The 18,508-nt window shown below is 47.3% G+C and overlaps 1 protein-coding gene across 1 annotated transcript in view; it reads right to left on the reverse strand.

Moving 5' to 3' along the window:
* Trappc10 (trafficking protein particle complex subunit 10) overlaps positions 1 to 18,178 on the reverse strand; it is a 68,199-nt gene extending 50,021 nt beyond the window's left edge. Inside the window, exons 1-2 of the mRNA XM_038341658.2 lie at positions 17,992 to 18,178; positions 1,902 to 1,983 (exon numbers count right to left, since the gene is read on the reverse strand). Coding sequence (XP_038197586.1) covers positions 1,902 to 1,983; positions 17,992 to 18,058 — 149 coding nt within the window. The 5' untranslated portion in view covers positions 18,059 to 18,178. The remainder of the gene's footprint in view (positions 1 to 1,901; positions 1,984 to 17,991) is intronic.
* Between the last annotated feature and the right edge of the window lie 330 nt (positions 18,179 to 18,508).

Here is an 18,508-nt window from a genome sequence, read left to right on the forward strand (position 1 = left end):
TGTCCCTTCCTCTGTGTCCACATCCTGCACCTGCTATGCCGTGTCCCTTCCTCTGTGTCCACATCCTGCACCTGCTATGCTGTCCCCTCTTCCTCTGCTCCTGCTCTTATGAGTCCTTCAAAGCTTCCATGTAGAGACTTAGTCCATATTTTCCTGGTGCTGAGACAGCCTTCTATGAAGCAGCATGTATAATGTCTCCATTTCAGAAATGACATAAGGAACAAGCTCAGACTTAAGTAGTCAAAGGCTCTCATTAGAAGCCATCCCACAATCTCAGAATTCCTGGCCTCCAGAACCACAAGTCAAATAGATTTCTGTTCATATACATATCTCAGCCCATAAAGCTGTTTAAAAGCCCTGTCCCAAGCCAGGCGGTGGTGGCGCATGCCTTTAATCCCAGCACTCGGGAGGCAGAGGCAGACGGATCTCTGTGAGTTCGAGGCCAGCCTGGTCTACAAGAGCTAGTTCCAGGACAGGCTCAAAAAAAGCTGCAGAGAAACCCTGTCTCGAAAAACCAAAAAAAAAAAAAAAAAAAAAAAAAAAAAAAAAAAAAAAAGCCCTGTCCCTGTGAATAATTGCTAGTTAGTCCTTTACTTTCACTCACTAACTGGGGCTCGAGGAAAGGGAAGAAATAAAGAACACATTTCTTGTGTCTTCAGGAGCATTTAGTAATGTACTTACCTGACATCCTTTACAGATCACATCATTTCTTCAGGGACTAACCACCCACTTCCCAACGTCAATCTGCTCAACTGTTTTCTTTCCTTAACAGCATCAGACCTTTTCAAATGTTGAATAATTTTTCTCTAAGAGCACTCTCCAGCACTGTGTATTTGTTTCGTTGTTAGTGGCTAAATGAAACACCATACTCAATCACAAAAATACTAGACACGCACTAGAGAGCCAGGGTAAGACACCCGCTATGACCACATTAATCTTTCATGTTAGTTGGGCAAAGCAGGTAGTCGGAAAGAAGACGCACATAAGAGTCAAACTCACACCAATAGCATACCCACGGGAAACTTAAAATGCTCTAACTAAAATCAGGTCACCTGGACTAGCCAGTCAAAATCCACACAAGTCCTAGTTTACCAGGACAACTTCCCAATCAATGATTTTGTCTGGTCAAATCACTAGGCAACACACTCCCATCCTCCACCCCCCACCACATACACACACACACACACACACACACACACACACACACGTACACACGGGAGAAACAGGGCAACTAGAGGACTAAGTTACTTAACTAGCTTTGACCTGCCTCTGCCTTCTCTTCTATTTTTGATCTAACTCAAGCAATGCCTTTCTCTATGGTTTCTCATCCTTAAGAACAGTATGAGGACAGTTGTGGGGACAAATACCTGTAATCTCAGCACCTGGGAGACAGGGCAGGAGGATCTTCACAAATCTAAAGCCAACATGGTCTGCACAGTGAGCTCCAGACCAGGCAAAAATCCAAAGTGAGAATGTGGAGAGGGGAAAAAAAAAGAGGCTAGGGCACCAAGGCACCCAGGTGGAGAGAGGCTCTGGTGATGCAGCTGTGGCCACACCTTTTACCTGCAGGGAGATGCTAAGAATACAGCTTCCTCTGTAAACACCCTACACTTTTCAGGTTCTGATTAGTTAGGGGAAAGAAATCGTCGTCATTTCTAGAGAATAGATCTCTAAACTCAAAGAACTGTCATCCAATGTCTAAAACAACAATAGCTCCCATCCACGACAAGTGGGCTAGACAGGCCAGGTATCCCAAGTACTCAAGCGTCTCAGACAGAAGGATCAGTCAGGACACTGCTCTATCCTGTGGCCTGCATTTCACAGCACAGGCGTTTACTGTCTCACTTGCTCACTCAAGCACCTGAGCCCCAAAAAGAATCCAGCCCAAACAGACACCATACCTTCTCCATTCCATTGGTTCTCTTGGAAGCTGCTGAGAAAGTGTTGGATAAATAGAGGTAAATAAATTCTGATCTCCAGCACCTACAACAGGAACAAAATAAAATCCAGTTATATCATTTTAAGATAAATACAGAAGAAATATGCTTTAAAAGTTACAATGCTGATATTCTTAGGCTATTTTATATTCAGTAGAGTGGATGGAAAAGCAAGGCTCTTTTGTTCCTAATTTAAGCAACTACTTTCAGGAACCCAGCACTTAACGCGCACAGTTGAACAGGGCCCCTCATGGAGCCTCCATAAGGATGTATGGCTCTCGCAAAGAATGAGGTTTGCCTTGGAAGCAGCTTGGCCCAGCCTCCTTGGCTCTATGGGCACTGCTTTCTAAGACCACAAAGGAGCTGAAAATGCCACACAAGCAAAGGAGGCTGAGAAGTGAAGAGGCCCTTCCGTCCCAACATAGTCACTCAGAGCTAACAGCACTGAAACACACCAACTCCATGTACACACCCATGGGGGCATCCCCAACTAAGAGGAGGAAATGCCCATGATCCCAACTCAAACTGGGTACTTAATCTGTGAGCCCCTGACACTGGTGAAATTAAGGTGAGCAGGTAGGGGCATAAGGCTGGCCTGGGAAGTTACATATAAATATGTCTGATTTCATACTGGCACTCAGAAGCTTGCATCCTAATTTAACAGAACTTAAAAGTTCATTTGGCTCTCCTGAAATGACAACATGACCATAACATACGCAAACTAAAAAGGAATTGTTTACTACAGACAACTAAACTGTTATACCCAGGGTCCTCTTACGAAAAAGCACTCCCCTAAACTGCCTTTATTGATTTTAAAGAGGAGATGGGGAATTGATGTGAGCCATTAGCTCAGTTTCTTATTTTGCCATCATGAGCCGAAAGCAGATCCTGAAGATTCCACTGCAGCGCCAACTCTCCGGGGAGAGAAGTGGAGCATCTAGGCACCTGCGAGTGACGGCCAGTGTGGCGCTGGAGGGCTGGCTGCCTGCTCCTGACTAACAGCACACGCCTGCATTTTGTGCTTCCTGTGCCTGTGCACGAGACAGGAAAGGGAAAGGACAGCTCCCCAGCAGGGCCAGCAGGGCCAGGGTGTGGCTACATACACACCACCACCACCACCAAGCGAGACCTGGCAGGAGCCATTACAAGTCTGCTGTGGTTTTCATCCTGTTCATTTACTTGCTGTCATCTCTCTCAGAAATCAGTAAAGGAAGAAATCCCCAAGCCATTCTCCACAGGAAACCACTCCACAGAAAGGCCTGCAAGGGCAACCTGCAGAACAACCCTTCCTGCATTCTGTAACTGACTAGCCTTTAGCTGTGTCCTGTTTGAGTGTTAGAGGGCCATGCACCTGCCTCAGCTGCCACACTGTAGGATTTAACCTGCGATAACACCTGGCTTCCACTCCTATCAGGAAATGAGTTTTGTCTTCCAAAATCGCAATGTCTTGATGTCCGAACTGTAGCACCTCAGAATGGAGCCTCGATGAATGACTGGGCCTTTGGAATTGATAATCCAGCTAGAAATAAGTCTTAAGGGGGCAGATCCTAAACCCAACCTAACAGTGTCCTGATGAGAAGAAAGTATATAAGCTCAGGGAGCCACCAGGGATGTGAGCAAGGGAAATGGCCCTGATGAGGCAGGGAGAGGGGCCTGGAGCCCAGCCCGGCACCATTTATCCTGAACTTGTGGTCTTTTGAGTAGCCCTCACTTATCAAAGCCTCACTTTGAAAGGAAGAGTAAAGTCTTCTGAGCCACTGGAGCCATAAATGAATAAGCATATAAATACAGGGCTGAAGAGATGGTTCAGTCTGCAAAGTGCTTGTCCCACAAACATGAGGACCAGAGTTCTGTCCCTAAGAGTCATGTTAAAAGGCTATCATGGGGGCACATGTTTATAATCCCACCCTGGAAACAGACAGACCCTGAGGCTTACTGGCCACCCAGTCTTCTAGGCCATGAGGTGAGTTTACAGGAAGGTGAGAGACTCTGTCTCAAATAACAAGATGAATTGGCTCCTGAGCAATGACACCTGAGGTTGACCTCTGACCTTAATGCACCGAGGTGCACACTTACCCACATACAGAGAGAATATGAAGTCAAGCCATGGTAAGTGTCTCAGAACACACAGCCGTCACTATTATTACAGTCATAAGTATCTGTATCAGTGTCACAGCAGAGAAAGGTGCTTTCCCAATGCCTGATGGAGAGTGCTGACATTTTCAGAAGAATTTAATCTCCACTCACAGGGAGGAGATTAAACGAGCAACATTTCTTCCTAGATTCCTGAAGCAGCTCACTAGAGAAGGGAGTGTCTCTGAATCATGAGAGCCTGGCTCAGAGCAACTTCCTCAGAGCAGCAGGCTGTAACAGGCAGGCCAGCTGCTCCTAAAACAGTTCCTCAAGCACAGCTTTCAAGTACCCTACCCAGAAACCTCTGTTCTACCATCCTGACTCAAAAGGCTATGGAGAGAGCCACCTCAGACCATTGATTGGGAGGCCTTCCCAGATTACCGTGAAAAGGTCAAGTGAAACACTGCCGTGAGCACAGGCCTCCTTCCCTGTGGACCCCAGTGCTCGGAGCTGACTAGTAAGAGAGTCAAGAAGCTAGGTTAGGCAAGCCTACAAATCACAATCCCAGAGAACCTAGACAACAATGAGGACCCTAAGAGAGACATACATGGATCTAATCTACATGGGAAGTAGAAAAGACAAAATCTCCTGAGTAAATTGGGAGCATGGAACCATGGGAGAGGGTTGAAGGGGAGGGGAGAGATAGGGAGGGGAGCAGAGAAAAATGTAGAGCTCAATAAAAAAAAAAAATCAATAAAAAATGAATTATTAAAAAAGTTGGATAAAACAAACAAACAAACAAACAAAAAGCTAGGTTAGGGAGTCATACAAAGACCTGACTGATGAAACAGACCAGTCCACACCCAGTTACAGGGGTGTGTTGGGCCACCTAGACTGAAGACCCTCTAAGCACAATGGAGCCAGACTAAAGGGCAGACACAGAAGTCCTCGAACATTCAGTTAGAGTAAGGAGTGGCGTGAGATGGCTGTGCCCTGTGCAGGGGTGGGCACCGCTTCAGTGTGCTGCTTGGACCACCGACAGCCCTGAGGCTCAGAGCAAAAAACTGCCCACAGGAGAACCAGAGTTCAGACTTCTACTGATATAAGCTACACCTGAGGCTTCCCCAAGAGCACATGTTCATGCCTTGCCCAGGCAAATTAAAACTCTGGACACTCAGAGAAGAGTGGGGCCAGAGAGTGCTAGAAGCACAACCAACAGCGTCTCTTCTCATCAAACTAGGTGTCCTATGACCCAGGCAACAGCAGAACACTCTGGATGGGGTTCCCAAACAGCGGAAAGCACATCTCAGAGTTCTGAAGCCAAGGCCCAAGAAGAGAGGCTTCCAATAATCCTTGTCAGTGTCCTCTGGTGGTGGAAGGCTGAGGAGTTCCTGGGCGCTTTGACAAAAGCACTAGTAATCTTTGTAGGGATCCGGTCCAGCACACCTGAAACTTCACGTCGGCCTGTGAAGAAGGACCACTGTATAGGCAGGAACTGCAGTGGGGGAGGGAGGGTGCTTCCCAACAGGCCACAGTCAAGTAGCTGTTAAAGGTTAAAAAGACCTGGTGTCACGCTCTTGAAGGTCAGCACTTTGACCTGGGAGACCTGTGTTAGGAGGAAGATCTCCAGTGCTCACAGACACTGTCCCTCAGTAAAACCTGAGCAACAGAAGCCAAGCCATGGACAGCCAAACTGCTGTTTAAGAGGGAATTGTCCTCGCTCTCACCAGCCACGGGCCACTCTGCTCCACAGCACTCACAGTGGGGAGCAGGGACAGACTTTAGCTAAGCCACAGGGCTGGACGAGTATGCATGACTGGGGGCACTGGGTCAGGGCTAAGACTCACATTACCAAAGAATCCTGCCACCAAGGTGGGACACACGAGAGTGAGACTAAACTAAGATGATCCTCAAGAAAGACCCTAGGGTTCCGTTTCTGAACAAAAGAGTCAAAAGAAATGCACACTGTATCTATACTTGCTGTCTATACACCTTCAGAAACAGCTGTTTTCTACACACACTGTTGCAGAGTGAACAAAAGCTACAGTCCAAATACAGGCAGCTCCCACATGGCTGGAACATCTATCTCTCTGGACGGCCAATCTTTGAGCCTAAGCATGCATGTTCTTGATCCGATAGCCAACACACATTAATCTCTCCTGAACAGCATTTGCTAAGACAGACCTTCAGACGGACAGTAAAACACCCAAGGACACAGGCTGGAAAGTTACCTCAGCCTGTTCACGACTACTAGGGAATCTGCTGTAACACACACAATGTCAACACTATAATAAAAAAAGTCACTAATAAAAACTTCACACTGGAAGCTGTCATAGGGAAATCTAGTACTAAACATATAATCTGCCCCCAATGGTCCTTCAATGACCCTGTCCCTTCGTCATTGGCTGTCACTATGCCTGTCCCATCTAGCCTTCCTCCTGGCCCCTACTCTGGCCCATGCATTCATCCACACAGGCATGTCGCACACGTGCACATGCTCATGCACACACTCATGCACAGGCACACACAGACATAACAGTGAGCATTCCCACACAAGGATTTTTCCCCTGTTCCTGCTCTATGCGACAATAGTTCCCTCAGTAGGAGTGATGAGAGGGAACACAGGATGGTGCCTTTGCGGCCACAAGCTTTATGCTGTAGAGTTTTGCAGAAAAGGAAATGTGACTGACACATGAATACCAGTCTCAAGACACAAAGTGCCAAGGTCCTTTTCTGTATACGCCAGCATCACTTAACTAAGGAGACAGCAGTCACCTTCAACAACTCACAGAGCCCAGGCTAATCTGGAAGCTGAAGAATCTCAGAAGGAAAAGATTGCATAACTGTGTCACAACATAAGACCACGAAAAGCCCCAGTAAATGGTAGCTTTTTAACATAACTTTATTTACTGTTATTATGCATGTGTGCACTCACATACACATGCATTATGTGAGCAGGTGAGCACATATGCCACAACAGCATGTGCAGGTCAAAGGACAACTTTCTCTTCTGCAGCCTTCAATAGGTTCTGGAAATTGAACTCGGGTCATCAGGCTTACATAGTAAGCGCCTTTACCTGAGAAGCCATCTTGAGGGCTCCAGTTCGTAGGTTGGTTTTTTGACTTTTTTTACTTTTTTTGAGACAGGATTTCTTTGTATAGTCTTAGCTATCCTGGAACTTAACTTTGTAGACCAGGCTGACCTCGAACTCACAGAGATCTGCCTGCCTCTGCCTCCCAAGTGCTGAGATTAAAAGCGTGCACCACCAGTGCTGGGCTAGTTGGTAGGTTTCTGTCAAAGCAAACAGTGGCCACCTGGGTAAGTGCTGTATGTTAAGAAGAGCCCTGCCTTGGACTAAAGGTTCCTTGCTTCTTTTCTCATGTTCTCCCCTCATCACCCTAAAGCCTTTGTTCAAAAACAACCTTCTCAATGGGGTTTAACTGCAGCTTCAGCACTGCACGATGAAGAAAAAGAAGAACTGGCGAATCCAGCAATGTGACATAGCACCTGTCATGGCCAGAAACAAGACAGACATGGGCACAGTGGAGCTCCTCAGGCTGGGCCCACACTCCAGGTACAGCACAGTGCAAGGCACACTGAGGGAAAAGGAGAGGTGTAGAAACCAGTGGAGTCAGCAATATCTCACCTGAGAGAGGGAAATAAAAATGTTCACATTCTATTTTAAATTATATGTTTAAAAAAATGATGGGGGAGCACTGCACATGGGCCATGTGTCTATGTGGAGGTCAGGGGACTGGAGTCAGTCCTTTCCTCCACTATGTGGGTCTGAGGGATCAAACTCCAGCAAGTGACTTTACCTACTGAGCCATTTCATCAAGCTTATACTATTTTAAATAGTGAGAGAAACCATTGTGTAAAAATGCATTAGGGTGCTTAGGTAAAGGAGATGCCAAAGTAGAGAGCAGAATTCAGTTGTCCCTTAGATCTGAGAGACTTGCCCCAAAACCCCAATGGATACGGAACTCCACCAATGCTCAAGTCCCTAATATAAGGCAGCACAGCACTTGCACAGAACCTACACACACTGTTCCACGCACTGTAAATAGTTCTAATGTAAATGCTCAGTATACTGATTACATATAGTGTCACAAGTTGAGTTACAGATGCAGGGGGAGAGTTCCCCCCAGAAAGAAAGAATGTATAGAAGATAGAATAGTTGACTAAATAAAGCCTTGCCATATTGAATTTTAACTCCAACAATCTTGAAAATACAAAAAGACTCCACTGAATACACCTAGCGACGAGCGTCCAAGTCAAGGTAAACTTGTAAACTGCATTTCTACTAAAAGGAAACAAGGTTCCTTGGATGATGGTGGCTGCAGATCAGAGGCAGGAAGCACAGTGAGCTAAACAGTCCAGAACCCAGCAAAGTGCCCTGCCTGCCACAGAGACGGAGGCTCTGAACTGACCAAAGGTAAAAGTGCACACACCAATGCAGCAACAGCAGCAAGTGGCCAAACACACCAAGGATGCTCATGACACTGGAAGAGCTAACTGTCACTAAGGAGAACAGTGAGCCAGGTGGTGAAGGCACACGCCTTTAATCCCAGCACTTAGTGGGCAGAGACAAGCGGATCTTGTGAGTTTGAGGTCAGCCTGGTCTATAAGAGCTAGTTCCAGAACAGCCAGGGCTGTTACACACAGAAACCCTGTCTCAAATATATATATATATATATATAGATAGATAGATAGATAGATAGATAGATAGATAGATAGATAGATATAGATATATATATATATATATATAGAGAGAGAGAGAGAGAGACAGAGAGAGAGAGAGAGACAGAGAGACAGAGAGACAGAGACAGACAGAGAGACAGAGACAGAGAGAGAGAGAGAGACAGAGACAGAGACAGAGACAGAACGAACAGTGAGGCAGCTCTGAAGACACTTTTGTGAAGGGGAAGAAGCCAGGCATACCAAGTACTATAAATAGGCATGTATAAATGCTTTTAACTCAAGTATCCCTACTAATAAAAGAGGAAAAACCACTTAAATTAGAATCTCACCATTTTACAGCCTTTAGGAATTAGTGGGAAGACAATAAGACATGGTGTACCTGCTGATAGAGGAACACACCACCAATGAGACAATCTTGCAAAAGCAAAACAAAAAGGAATAAAATGTTGAGCTCCTAGCTGCAGCTACTAAAGCAGTGAGACTTCTAAAGGACAGCTGCAATAGGGCTGCAAAAATACTGGAAGGCAAAAGAAGAGGCGAGCAGAGGTTCTAAGAGAATTAACTTACTTAAAAACTTCATTTAGGAAGCTGGAAGATGGCTTGGCAGTTAAAAGCACTGTTTGGTCTTCCACAGGACCTGGGTTCAAATCTCAGCACCCATAAAAGCTACACAACTTTCTGTAACTCCAGTTCCAGGGGATCTGATGCCCTCTTCTGACCTCTGCTGCACTGCACAAATGCAGTACACAGGCAAAACACCTAGGCAAAACACCCATACACATAAAATAAAACAAAAAAAAAATTTTAAAAAGACCTTTATTTGAATACTAATCCAAACTATGTTTTTAGAAAAGTTAAGACACACAGGAGGCCAGGTATGCTAGTGTACAACTGTTACTATCCCAGCACTCAGAGACAGAGGCTAGAGGATCACGAGTTTGAAGCCAGCCTGGGCCACATGGCAAACATCTGTCTCAAAGGACACAGTGAGTTAAAATTCACTAGCTCATATTTTTTAAAAAAATGCTTTAAGTACAAATTTTGTAGCTATGTTTTTAAAAGCTTGTATCTTTGAAGACTATTTTTATTATTTTACAAATTGTGCGTGTGTGTGTGTATACACACACACACACACACGTATGCGGGAGTGGTGACTGTAGAATCCAGAAGAGGGTGTCAGGACCCCTGGAGATGGAGTTACAGGCAGTTATGAACTGTAACTGGGTTCTCTCTTAACCACTGAGTGATCTTCCCAGCCCCTCTAAAAGGGTCTGCAGCTCTGACAAGCCACTGTCATCTTGATCAGAGAGAAGTAGAGACCCACATCTGTGTGCCTCCACTCTCAGATCTGTGTGCCTTCTACAAAGAGGGAAAGGTCCTCACTGCTTTCAAGGGAAGTCATGTTATCAGTAAGACCCCTGACCCATTTCAGATAAAAAGGGCCAAGGGGCTCCTAAGTCTCTGAGTAACTCCTAAGGAGTCTGGACTGACCATAACAAAGAGGTTAATTTAGGGCTACCAACATGGTCTTAGATACCCAACAGGAGAGCCCAGCAAAGAGTAATGTAATTAGCAATATCCCAAAGCAAATTTCTACCAGCACTGCCCAGATTCTCAGCCTGACCTGGGTAAGCCAGGGCCTGGCACATCTAAAAGTTTACAAGGCATGATTCAGGTGGTCACTCTAGCCAATGTAAAAGGCTCTACCAACTTGTCAGGACCTTGTTCATAGGTCCAGGTTAAAATCCTGTCTCCCACAAAGCATAGGAGAGGCAGGAGAGCCTATTCAAGTGGTAATCAACTAAGGATCTGCACTTTCTCTTCAAGAGACCCTACAGAAGCCTGCTCGAATCCCTCTACATGCCCTTCGTGTACAGAACACCCTAACCCCTTTGGGGCAGCCATGGCCTCCATCTTTCTGGGTACTACTGAAAGACGGTATAGCTCAGTATTTTCTTTACTGCATGAAGAAATCCTGAGGCTCATATATACCTTTGTGGAGCCCAAACTTCTCTCTACTTCCAGACAGGAACATGCACCTTGGCCTCCATCACTCCCTAGTCATACTTATAGGACTCCCTGTGTCTTAGCCTCTTGTACAGTTTTGTCTTCTAGAGTTCAAGAGTGCTAGCCCATGTGACACTTTGACAATATTCACCCCCTGGCACTGGACGGCCCACTTCTCATAAGCCTCCTGGATGAGACAATGCAAACCTTCTACCAAAATTATGCCAAGTATGGTTCTCTTTTCATGGCCTGCCAGGAACTCCTGCCAAGTAATCACCTACGGACAGGGCCAAGCATGCAGCACCCTTGCTCAGCTCAAAGAAGCTACTAAAGAAGAGACTTCCAACCAACCCCCCAAGATTGGGCTCACGGCTCTGCTGGGGCAGAGCATGGCAATGTAAAAGGAAGGCCATGATGGAGAGATCAAAAGGGGAAACATGTCCCCAATGCAAGCCTGGTCCACAGCTCCATTCCACCCAAATTGAGGAAGAGAGAATGGTTCACCAAACACATTAGAAGCAATCCTATACCACAGAGCTGCTTCATCTGCATGGGGGAGATTGCATACACAGTGGTTTGCCCTAACCAAACAACAACCAATCAGGACTGTCCTCGTTTACATGTGGGAATTACATGCCAGGAAACTGCAGCCTAACCAAAATGTAGTCCACCCTCACTGAAGAAGGACTCAACAGCCCACCATCTCACACAAGGTACACCCACCACTGCTCTCTCCATGTGCTACGTCAGCAGTTCTCAACCCGGGGTCACGACCCCTTCGGGAGTCACGATCAGGTATCCTGTACATCAGATATTTACATTACGATTCATAACAGCAGCAAAATTACACTTATGAAGTAGCAGCAAAATAATTTTACCACAACACGAGGAACTGTATTGAAGGATCACAGCATTAGGAAAGCTGAGATCCATTATTCTAAAGAACATGGGTTCTTGTAACAAAAGAGGACCCAGGGAGATGATTCAGGGGATAAAGTGCCATGTCTTGCTGGACATGGTTAAAGGTGGCTGTGGTTGTTTATAGGGTCTGAAACTCTAGCACTGACAGAAGGAGGGTGGTAGGAGACAGACAGATCCCTGGAACACGTCTGTCAGTCCATCTAACCAGTCAGTGAGTACAAAGTTCTGAAGAGACCTGCTCTCAAAAGACAAGGTACAGAAGACACCCAATAGCAACATCAATCTCTCTCCTCCTCACACATGCACACACACAAAAGGAAAGAAACAACAGTAAGAGAAGATACCTTCAAATATGTAACTGATAAAAAGATGCATTATCGGGAAAATAAAATTGAGTAACAATTCAAAATAAACACTTCAACAAACATTTCACTAAGGGCTGTAGTGTGGGGCACTCATCACCTGGAGACTGAGGCAGGAAGAGCTCCAGTGACAGGCCAGCCTGGACCACACAGTAACACAGCAGACTATCTCAAAACAAACAGAGAGAGGAATCTTCCACTACAGGGAGAAGGCAGACAACAGGCTGTCAGTGAGGATGTGGGAAGCTGCACAGTGCCAAGGATGTTAAACAGTATAACCACTTTGGGAAGGAGCTGGCACTTTCCTAAAAAGCTAAACATAAGCTTACCATGTGACGCAGCCATTCTCCTAGAATCCTCTATGAAATAAAAACGCAAGTCCACGCAAAGACATGAAGCAGGACTACAAGAGCCAAAATGTAGAAACAATCCAAAAGTCCACCAACTAGTAACCAAATAAATGGGAGGCAGACTGGTCACACAGTGACTCCCTGTTCAGCCATCGGTGGAAGGAACTGCTGACGGCACAACGAACTAATGCACAATGTCTCTCCAAGACGCCAAACACAGACTGCATGATGTGATCTTGCAGATGACCGGGGTGACAACTGCATCATCTGAGGCCTCTTCTAAAAGCCAGGTGGCTCCCCCAGCACAAGGCCAGCCCGTGACCAAGAGGCCTTGGTTTGGTTGTGATGTTAATTGTGCACTGACTTGCAGTAAAGAAAACTTACCCAAACACAGTTGCCACTAGCTTTCAAACGTACCCCTGGCATACCGGTTAGGTCTGCTTTACTGGATTAACGTGTATTCCCCTACTTAAAAGTCCAAACAAAATGGGCAAGTTCAGTTTACCTAAGAACAAGCCAAGTAGTCTCTGAGAGTTTTAGTGCAGAGGAAAAGAACATTATGGCATCAGAAGCATGTACCTCATGGAAGCGTTAAGAGACACCCAGCAGGATGTTCCCTGAGAGAATACGCACTCGCTTATTTCATCTACTACACGAACAGACTCAGCACCCAGTACTTGCCAAGTGCTATTCAAGGTGCCAAGAACACAGCAGTGAAATAGATCAAGCCCCCTAGTCATGAAGCTTTACACTCTAGCCTGATTCAGTGTGAAGAGAAACAATAAGCAAAGACAAAAACAAATATTTCTGTTAGGAGCTCTGTGCCAAGAAAAACGGGTGATGTCAGTGGGATCCCAAACACAAGTGAGGTATGATAGGCAAAGCAGGCCTAGGGGTCAGTGACATTTGAGCAGGTACCACAAGGCAGGTAAGGAACTACTGTGACCCCAGAAGCTGGGAGAAGAGGGAGGCAGAGAATCAGAGAGTGCCACAGAGACCACTAGGCCAGGGGCAGGGGCAGACTACAGCTCCAAGCAGCCTCAGAGGCTAGCTTGGGAGGGGTGGGGCTCTTGAGAGCCCTTTGAAGGTTATTCGGTTTCTTTTGGTTTTCATGGTGCTAGGGTAGAGTCCTTGCCCATGCTAAGCAAGCAGACACCACAGAGCCATAGCTTAGCCTTGGGAAACGGGGTGTGATAGCAGCGGGCCTGAGCTGGGGAGCAGGGTGTTATGCCTTTTCTGCAAGGTGGAGTAGATACAGGAAGGCCACTGCAGGAATCCCACAGACAGAAAGAAGGGCCTGTGATGTGGGGACCACCATAAAGGTAAGAAAGGTGACTGGATCCTAGACTTACTTCAAACACAGTAAAATATTTGCTGAGACTGAATCAGTCGTGAGAGGGGGAAAGTCAAAGCCATCAATGTGCAACTTAAAAACAAATGCTCTCTTAGACCACGTTCTGTGTCTAGGGTGGCAGCTTGTGAGCAGACATACACAGGTGAGACCTAGGTAGAACAGGCAAGAAAAGGTGGGACACAGAATAACATTTAGAGGAGACTAGGGGGCACAGAGCCCAGCCTGTGATGCCCCAGGAAACCTCACTCACACTAAACCATGTCTTTCACAGGAAGACACTGTCCGCCAACAAAGAACTTTCCTAGTACAACAGCCCTTCTGTGGCTGCTAGGACAGACCGAAGGAAGGGCTTACTAAATACAATAACCAGATGACATTCTGTGACATTCACGACACTGAGACCTGAAAAAGTTTAGGGATCTCTTCCTGGCTAGTTTCTTTTACACACACTGATTCCTCTAACTTCCTGTCAACCTAACTATCCATTTCACTGCTGAGGTCCTCCAAAATAAAAATGGCCAAATGGCCTGGAAAACATAAGAACAACTAACCAGCATGGGCAGACAGCAGGCAAGCCTACACAGCCAGACTTGCTAAAGCAACCCTGTAATCTCAAAAGTTACTTGAAAGGCTGAGGCAGGACTATTCCAAATTTAAGGCTAGTCTGGGTATCTTAGTAAGTCTCAAAACGTAAAGACAGGACTGGATATACAGCTCCACAGCTAAGCACTTGCTGGGCTCCTGTGAGAGCCTGGGTTCTATTCCCGCCACTGTGGAGGAAGGGCAGGTGATTATATGGTTTCCTCTTCTTGCCTGCCATGCCTGCAGACCCCCTCCTGCTCCCACCCACACCTATATTTACTTTATTTATTTATTTATTTTTTTGAGACAAGGTTTATCTGTGTAGCCCTGGCTATCCTGGAACTCACTCTATAAACCAGGCTGGCCTCAAACTTACAGCGATTGTTTGCCTCTGCCTCCCGAGTGCTGGGATTAAAGGTGTGTGCCGCCACTGCTATGTTTGCTAATTTTAAGAAAAACACACTTCACAGTTACTTTGTTTTTGTACTTTCAGGCTGGGTAGGAAATCCAAATCTATAAACTCACCTCCAGGGGAAAGTCCAACTCCAACCAGGTACAAAACACGGCAGACTCGCTGGTCTCTGCTGCCTTCTTTCTCCTTTCAAAATTACAGCACTAGGGCTGGAGAGATGGCTCAGAGGTTAAGAGCACTGACTGCTCTTCCAGAGGTCCTGAGTTCAATTCCCAGCAACCACATGGTGGCTCACAGCCATCTATAATGAGATCTGGGGCCCTGTTCTGACATGCAAGCAAACATGGAAAGAATGTTGTATACATAATAATAAATAAATCTTAAAAAAAAAATTACAGCGCTAGACCTGTCCCTGGTGAGCCGCTATCTCTTAGATGTTTCGTGTCCCAAGGTGAACACATGTGCTGCACCACATGTGCTACAGACAGTGGGGCATCAACTGTCTCTACTGCAGGAGCACACGGTAGAAGGATCGGGTCTCCCCTAACAGAGCTTGGGTCGGGATTCTTTCTTTCTGAAACAAAGAAACCTAGTTTTTAAGGGGGTGGGGGGACTAAGCTGAAACTTAACATGGTAAACCACTGGCTTACATTTCAGTATCATTGAACATGTATCATGATTAATAAATCTATGGTAGCATCTAATCATTCTGATGAGGTGATTTACTGGGCTGCCCAGCTGGCACCCTGCACATTCCACACAGGGCACAAACAGACCCTCTGTAGACGGGGTCTCTCCTCCACAGCCCATAGGCAGGACGTTAAGAATCTTCCAATCATGGTTAAAAAATGGCTCTGTAGCCTCAAAACATTAACTCAGCAATATTCTCAAACAACAGTCTCTTCTGTTTCCCCCTAACCTTTGAGAACTTTCCATTCTTCCCATGCCCACAGTCTAGCAGAATTCACTGTCCAAAGAAAAAGGCAAGGAGGACAGCTCAGCTCATAACATGCTTGCCAGGGAAGCATGAGGATCCAGGCTTGGGCCCTAAAAATCCACGTGAAAAGCAAGCCACGGTGACAAGCTTGTGACCCCAGCAATGAGGAGGGGGCTACAGGTATTATTCCTACAGCTCGCTAGTTGGCAGACTAACTGGAGAGCCCCAGATCCCAGTGAGAGACCCTGTATAAAAACAAGCCAAGGTAGAAAGTTCTGGTAGGCCAACTCCTGAGACTGATCCGCACATACACGAACATACACAAAATGATAAACATGAACTCTGCTTTCATCTTCAAATGAACAGACTGGCTATGTTCAAGGAGATCTAAAGTAAGAACTTTTTGAATAAGATGAAACATTGTCTGGGGAGCAAACACGAAGAGATTTGTAATGTGCAGCATTGAAGTGTTGTTAAGAGTGAACTGGCCTGTGGGTAGATTTCTGACCTGCTTTTACTGCTTCTCCTTCAAAGCATAAAAAGATAAAGAAGGAATAAAGTGGAACCAGGGTGAGTGCTCGCCAAAGCTCCAGGATCATAAAAATGGCATCAAGTGTACACTGTCAAATCAGGTTTTCCAAGAGGAAGGAAGGAAGGAATGGAGGAAGGAAGGAAGGAAGGAAAAGAAAAGAAATGTTTTATTTTAAAGAGATTGTTTTTACCTTTCTCTGAAATTACTTTGTTTTCTGAAACGCCAATGAAGAGTTGTACCTTCCAAGTCGGGGACACCATCCGCATACTTTCTTACAATGCTACCTCAAAGCCATGGCAATTCCCCACCAACATCCCAAACTCCAACAGGCCTACAGGAAGGCACACTGCACCCTACCACTGTCCCACACACAGGAAGGTAAGAAAGGGAGTATCACACATTTCCAAGCACTAACAGAGTAATGAATCCCTCCCCTTTAGTCACAGTTGATACCTCAGAGCACAGAGTTTTACCTTCAGAAGGGTACTGATAATGCTTCGGAAGGTTGAAATGCCTACACTCAAAGTTAAGGGCGGAAAATAAAACCAGGTGCGTGGACAGTGTTCCAGGTAGTAAGTGCTTATCCGTGATTATTGTGCATAGCACTTGGGGGAAAGTTCTCAGTACCTGGAACACATTAGACCTAAGCGTGAATCGGGTGCAACTTCCCTGAGGGGACCAGGGAGCACCTGGGCAGGGTGGGGCAGCCTCCAGACCAGCTCTGCCACATCAGTCCACCTGCCTGCCCCTGAAGTCTGGCACGGCTTTCTTTCAGCTGCCAAGCGTTCTGGAGGTGAAGGAGGGGAAGTGGAGAGAGCTACTGTTGAACTATGCAAGCTTCCCAACTCTAAGGGAGACACATCCACTTCTCTGAGAAAGTTCACTAGAGACAAAGCAGTGGAAGTCTTTAACTATGAAATGTCTGGGAGGGTACAGGAGGGGGCTGGGAGGAGTATGCCCATTCCTCCAAGGGCCCAAAGAAGAGAGCAGAGCAGGGTGTGCTGGGGACCTGGGGAATCTCAGGACCTAGCTACCAGGTTTTGCAAAGAGCGTTTCCTGTTTAGAAAAAGTACCTTCATAAGGTCACATACATACTGAACTTCCAACAGGCAAATATCACACCTGTGATATTTGAGAGACTATACCTACACCTGTACTTTGAGAGACAGCACTGCAAGCCATTCAAAACGTCAACTAACATGTCAACACTTCCCATGAGTTCATGGTTTGCAAACGTACTCAATTCTTAAGTTATGCTTTAAAAATGAGAAGAATTTTCTTTTTCTGTAGTAGAGAAACAATCCCTCTGAGCGGGCACGCACGCACGCAGGTGTGTGTGTGTGTGTGTGTGTGTGTGTGTGTGTGTGTGTTAAGTGAGAAAAAGAACAAGTGCAGAAGGGGCTGTCCGAGCGGGAACTCGCTAGTAGAGCAGCCCAGTCGTCTCAGGAAAGAGCCTGCAGGCACAGGAAGATTCGACCGGCCAGAGCTGGGTGCCACCTGCCACTCGGGCTAGTCTGTTACTAGAGGAAGGAGCACCTGCGCCCTGCGGAGAGCAGGGGCCTGCCCACCGGGCTGCGGTCAGTGCGCAGCTCAGCCCGCAAAAGAGCCGACCCGCGGGGAAAGGCCGGCCCAGTCCCGGACCAGCAGCTCTGACAGTACCGAGAGAGCTGGTCTGGACCGCCCCGGGCAGCACTCATTGCTCGGCACCGGCTGCACAGCAGGTCGAAGGTCACCGGTGGAAAGGTCGGAGATCAACTGTGTCAGCCTAGGTGGGAGCTGCCCCGCCCAGCCGCGCCCCCCCGACCCGGTCGGCCGCACTTACAGGTGACGATGGGCTTGTTCTCCATGGTGTAGACCACCGGCGGCAGCGGCTCCTCAGGGGCGTCCATGGGCGTCCGGCGTCACCGGCCCGGCCCCCCGCCCCCCATGGGCACCCGAGGCCGCGCGGGGCCCGCTGAGCCCGCGCCTTCGCGCTGCCGGCCCCAGGCAGCTCCTAGCCGGCCGCCCGCCGCCGCCGGCCGCGTCCACTTCCGGCCCCGGCGCCGCCGCGTGACCACTTCCGGGGCGCGCGCCTCAAAGGGGCGGGCCCCGCCGCCGCCTGCCCTCCTACGGAAAAGGCCGCGTGCCGGGCGGGCGGAGCGAGGCGAGGTTGCTGCAGCTGTTGCAAGGCAGGAGACGGCTCTGTCTCGAGGCTCGGGCAGTCCCGAGGGCTGCGGGAGACAGAGGGTAGTGCACCTGCCAGCGCTCCCGGACCCGTGCTTGTCACCCGCCCAGGCTCCGGGACCCTTGGACTCTTGGTTGACCTCGTCTTACCTCCCTAAACTGGATGAACCTCGGGT

Source organism: Arvicola amphibius, chromosome 9, assembly GCF_903992535.2.
Source record: "Arvicola amphibius chromosome 9, mArvAmp1.2, whole genome shotgun sequence".
In the NCBI taxonomy this organism is placed as follows: domain Eukaryota; kingdom Metazoa; phylum Chordata; class Mammalia; order Rodentia; family Cricetidae; genus Arvicola; species Arvicola amphibius.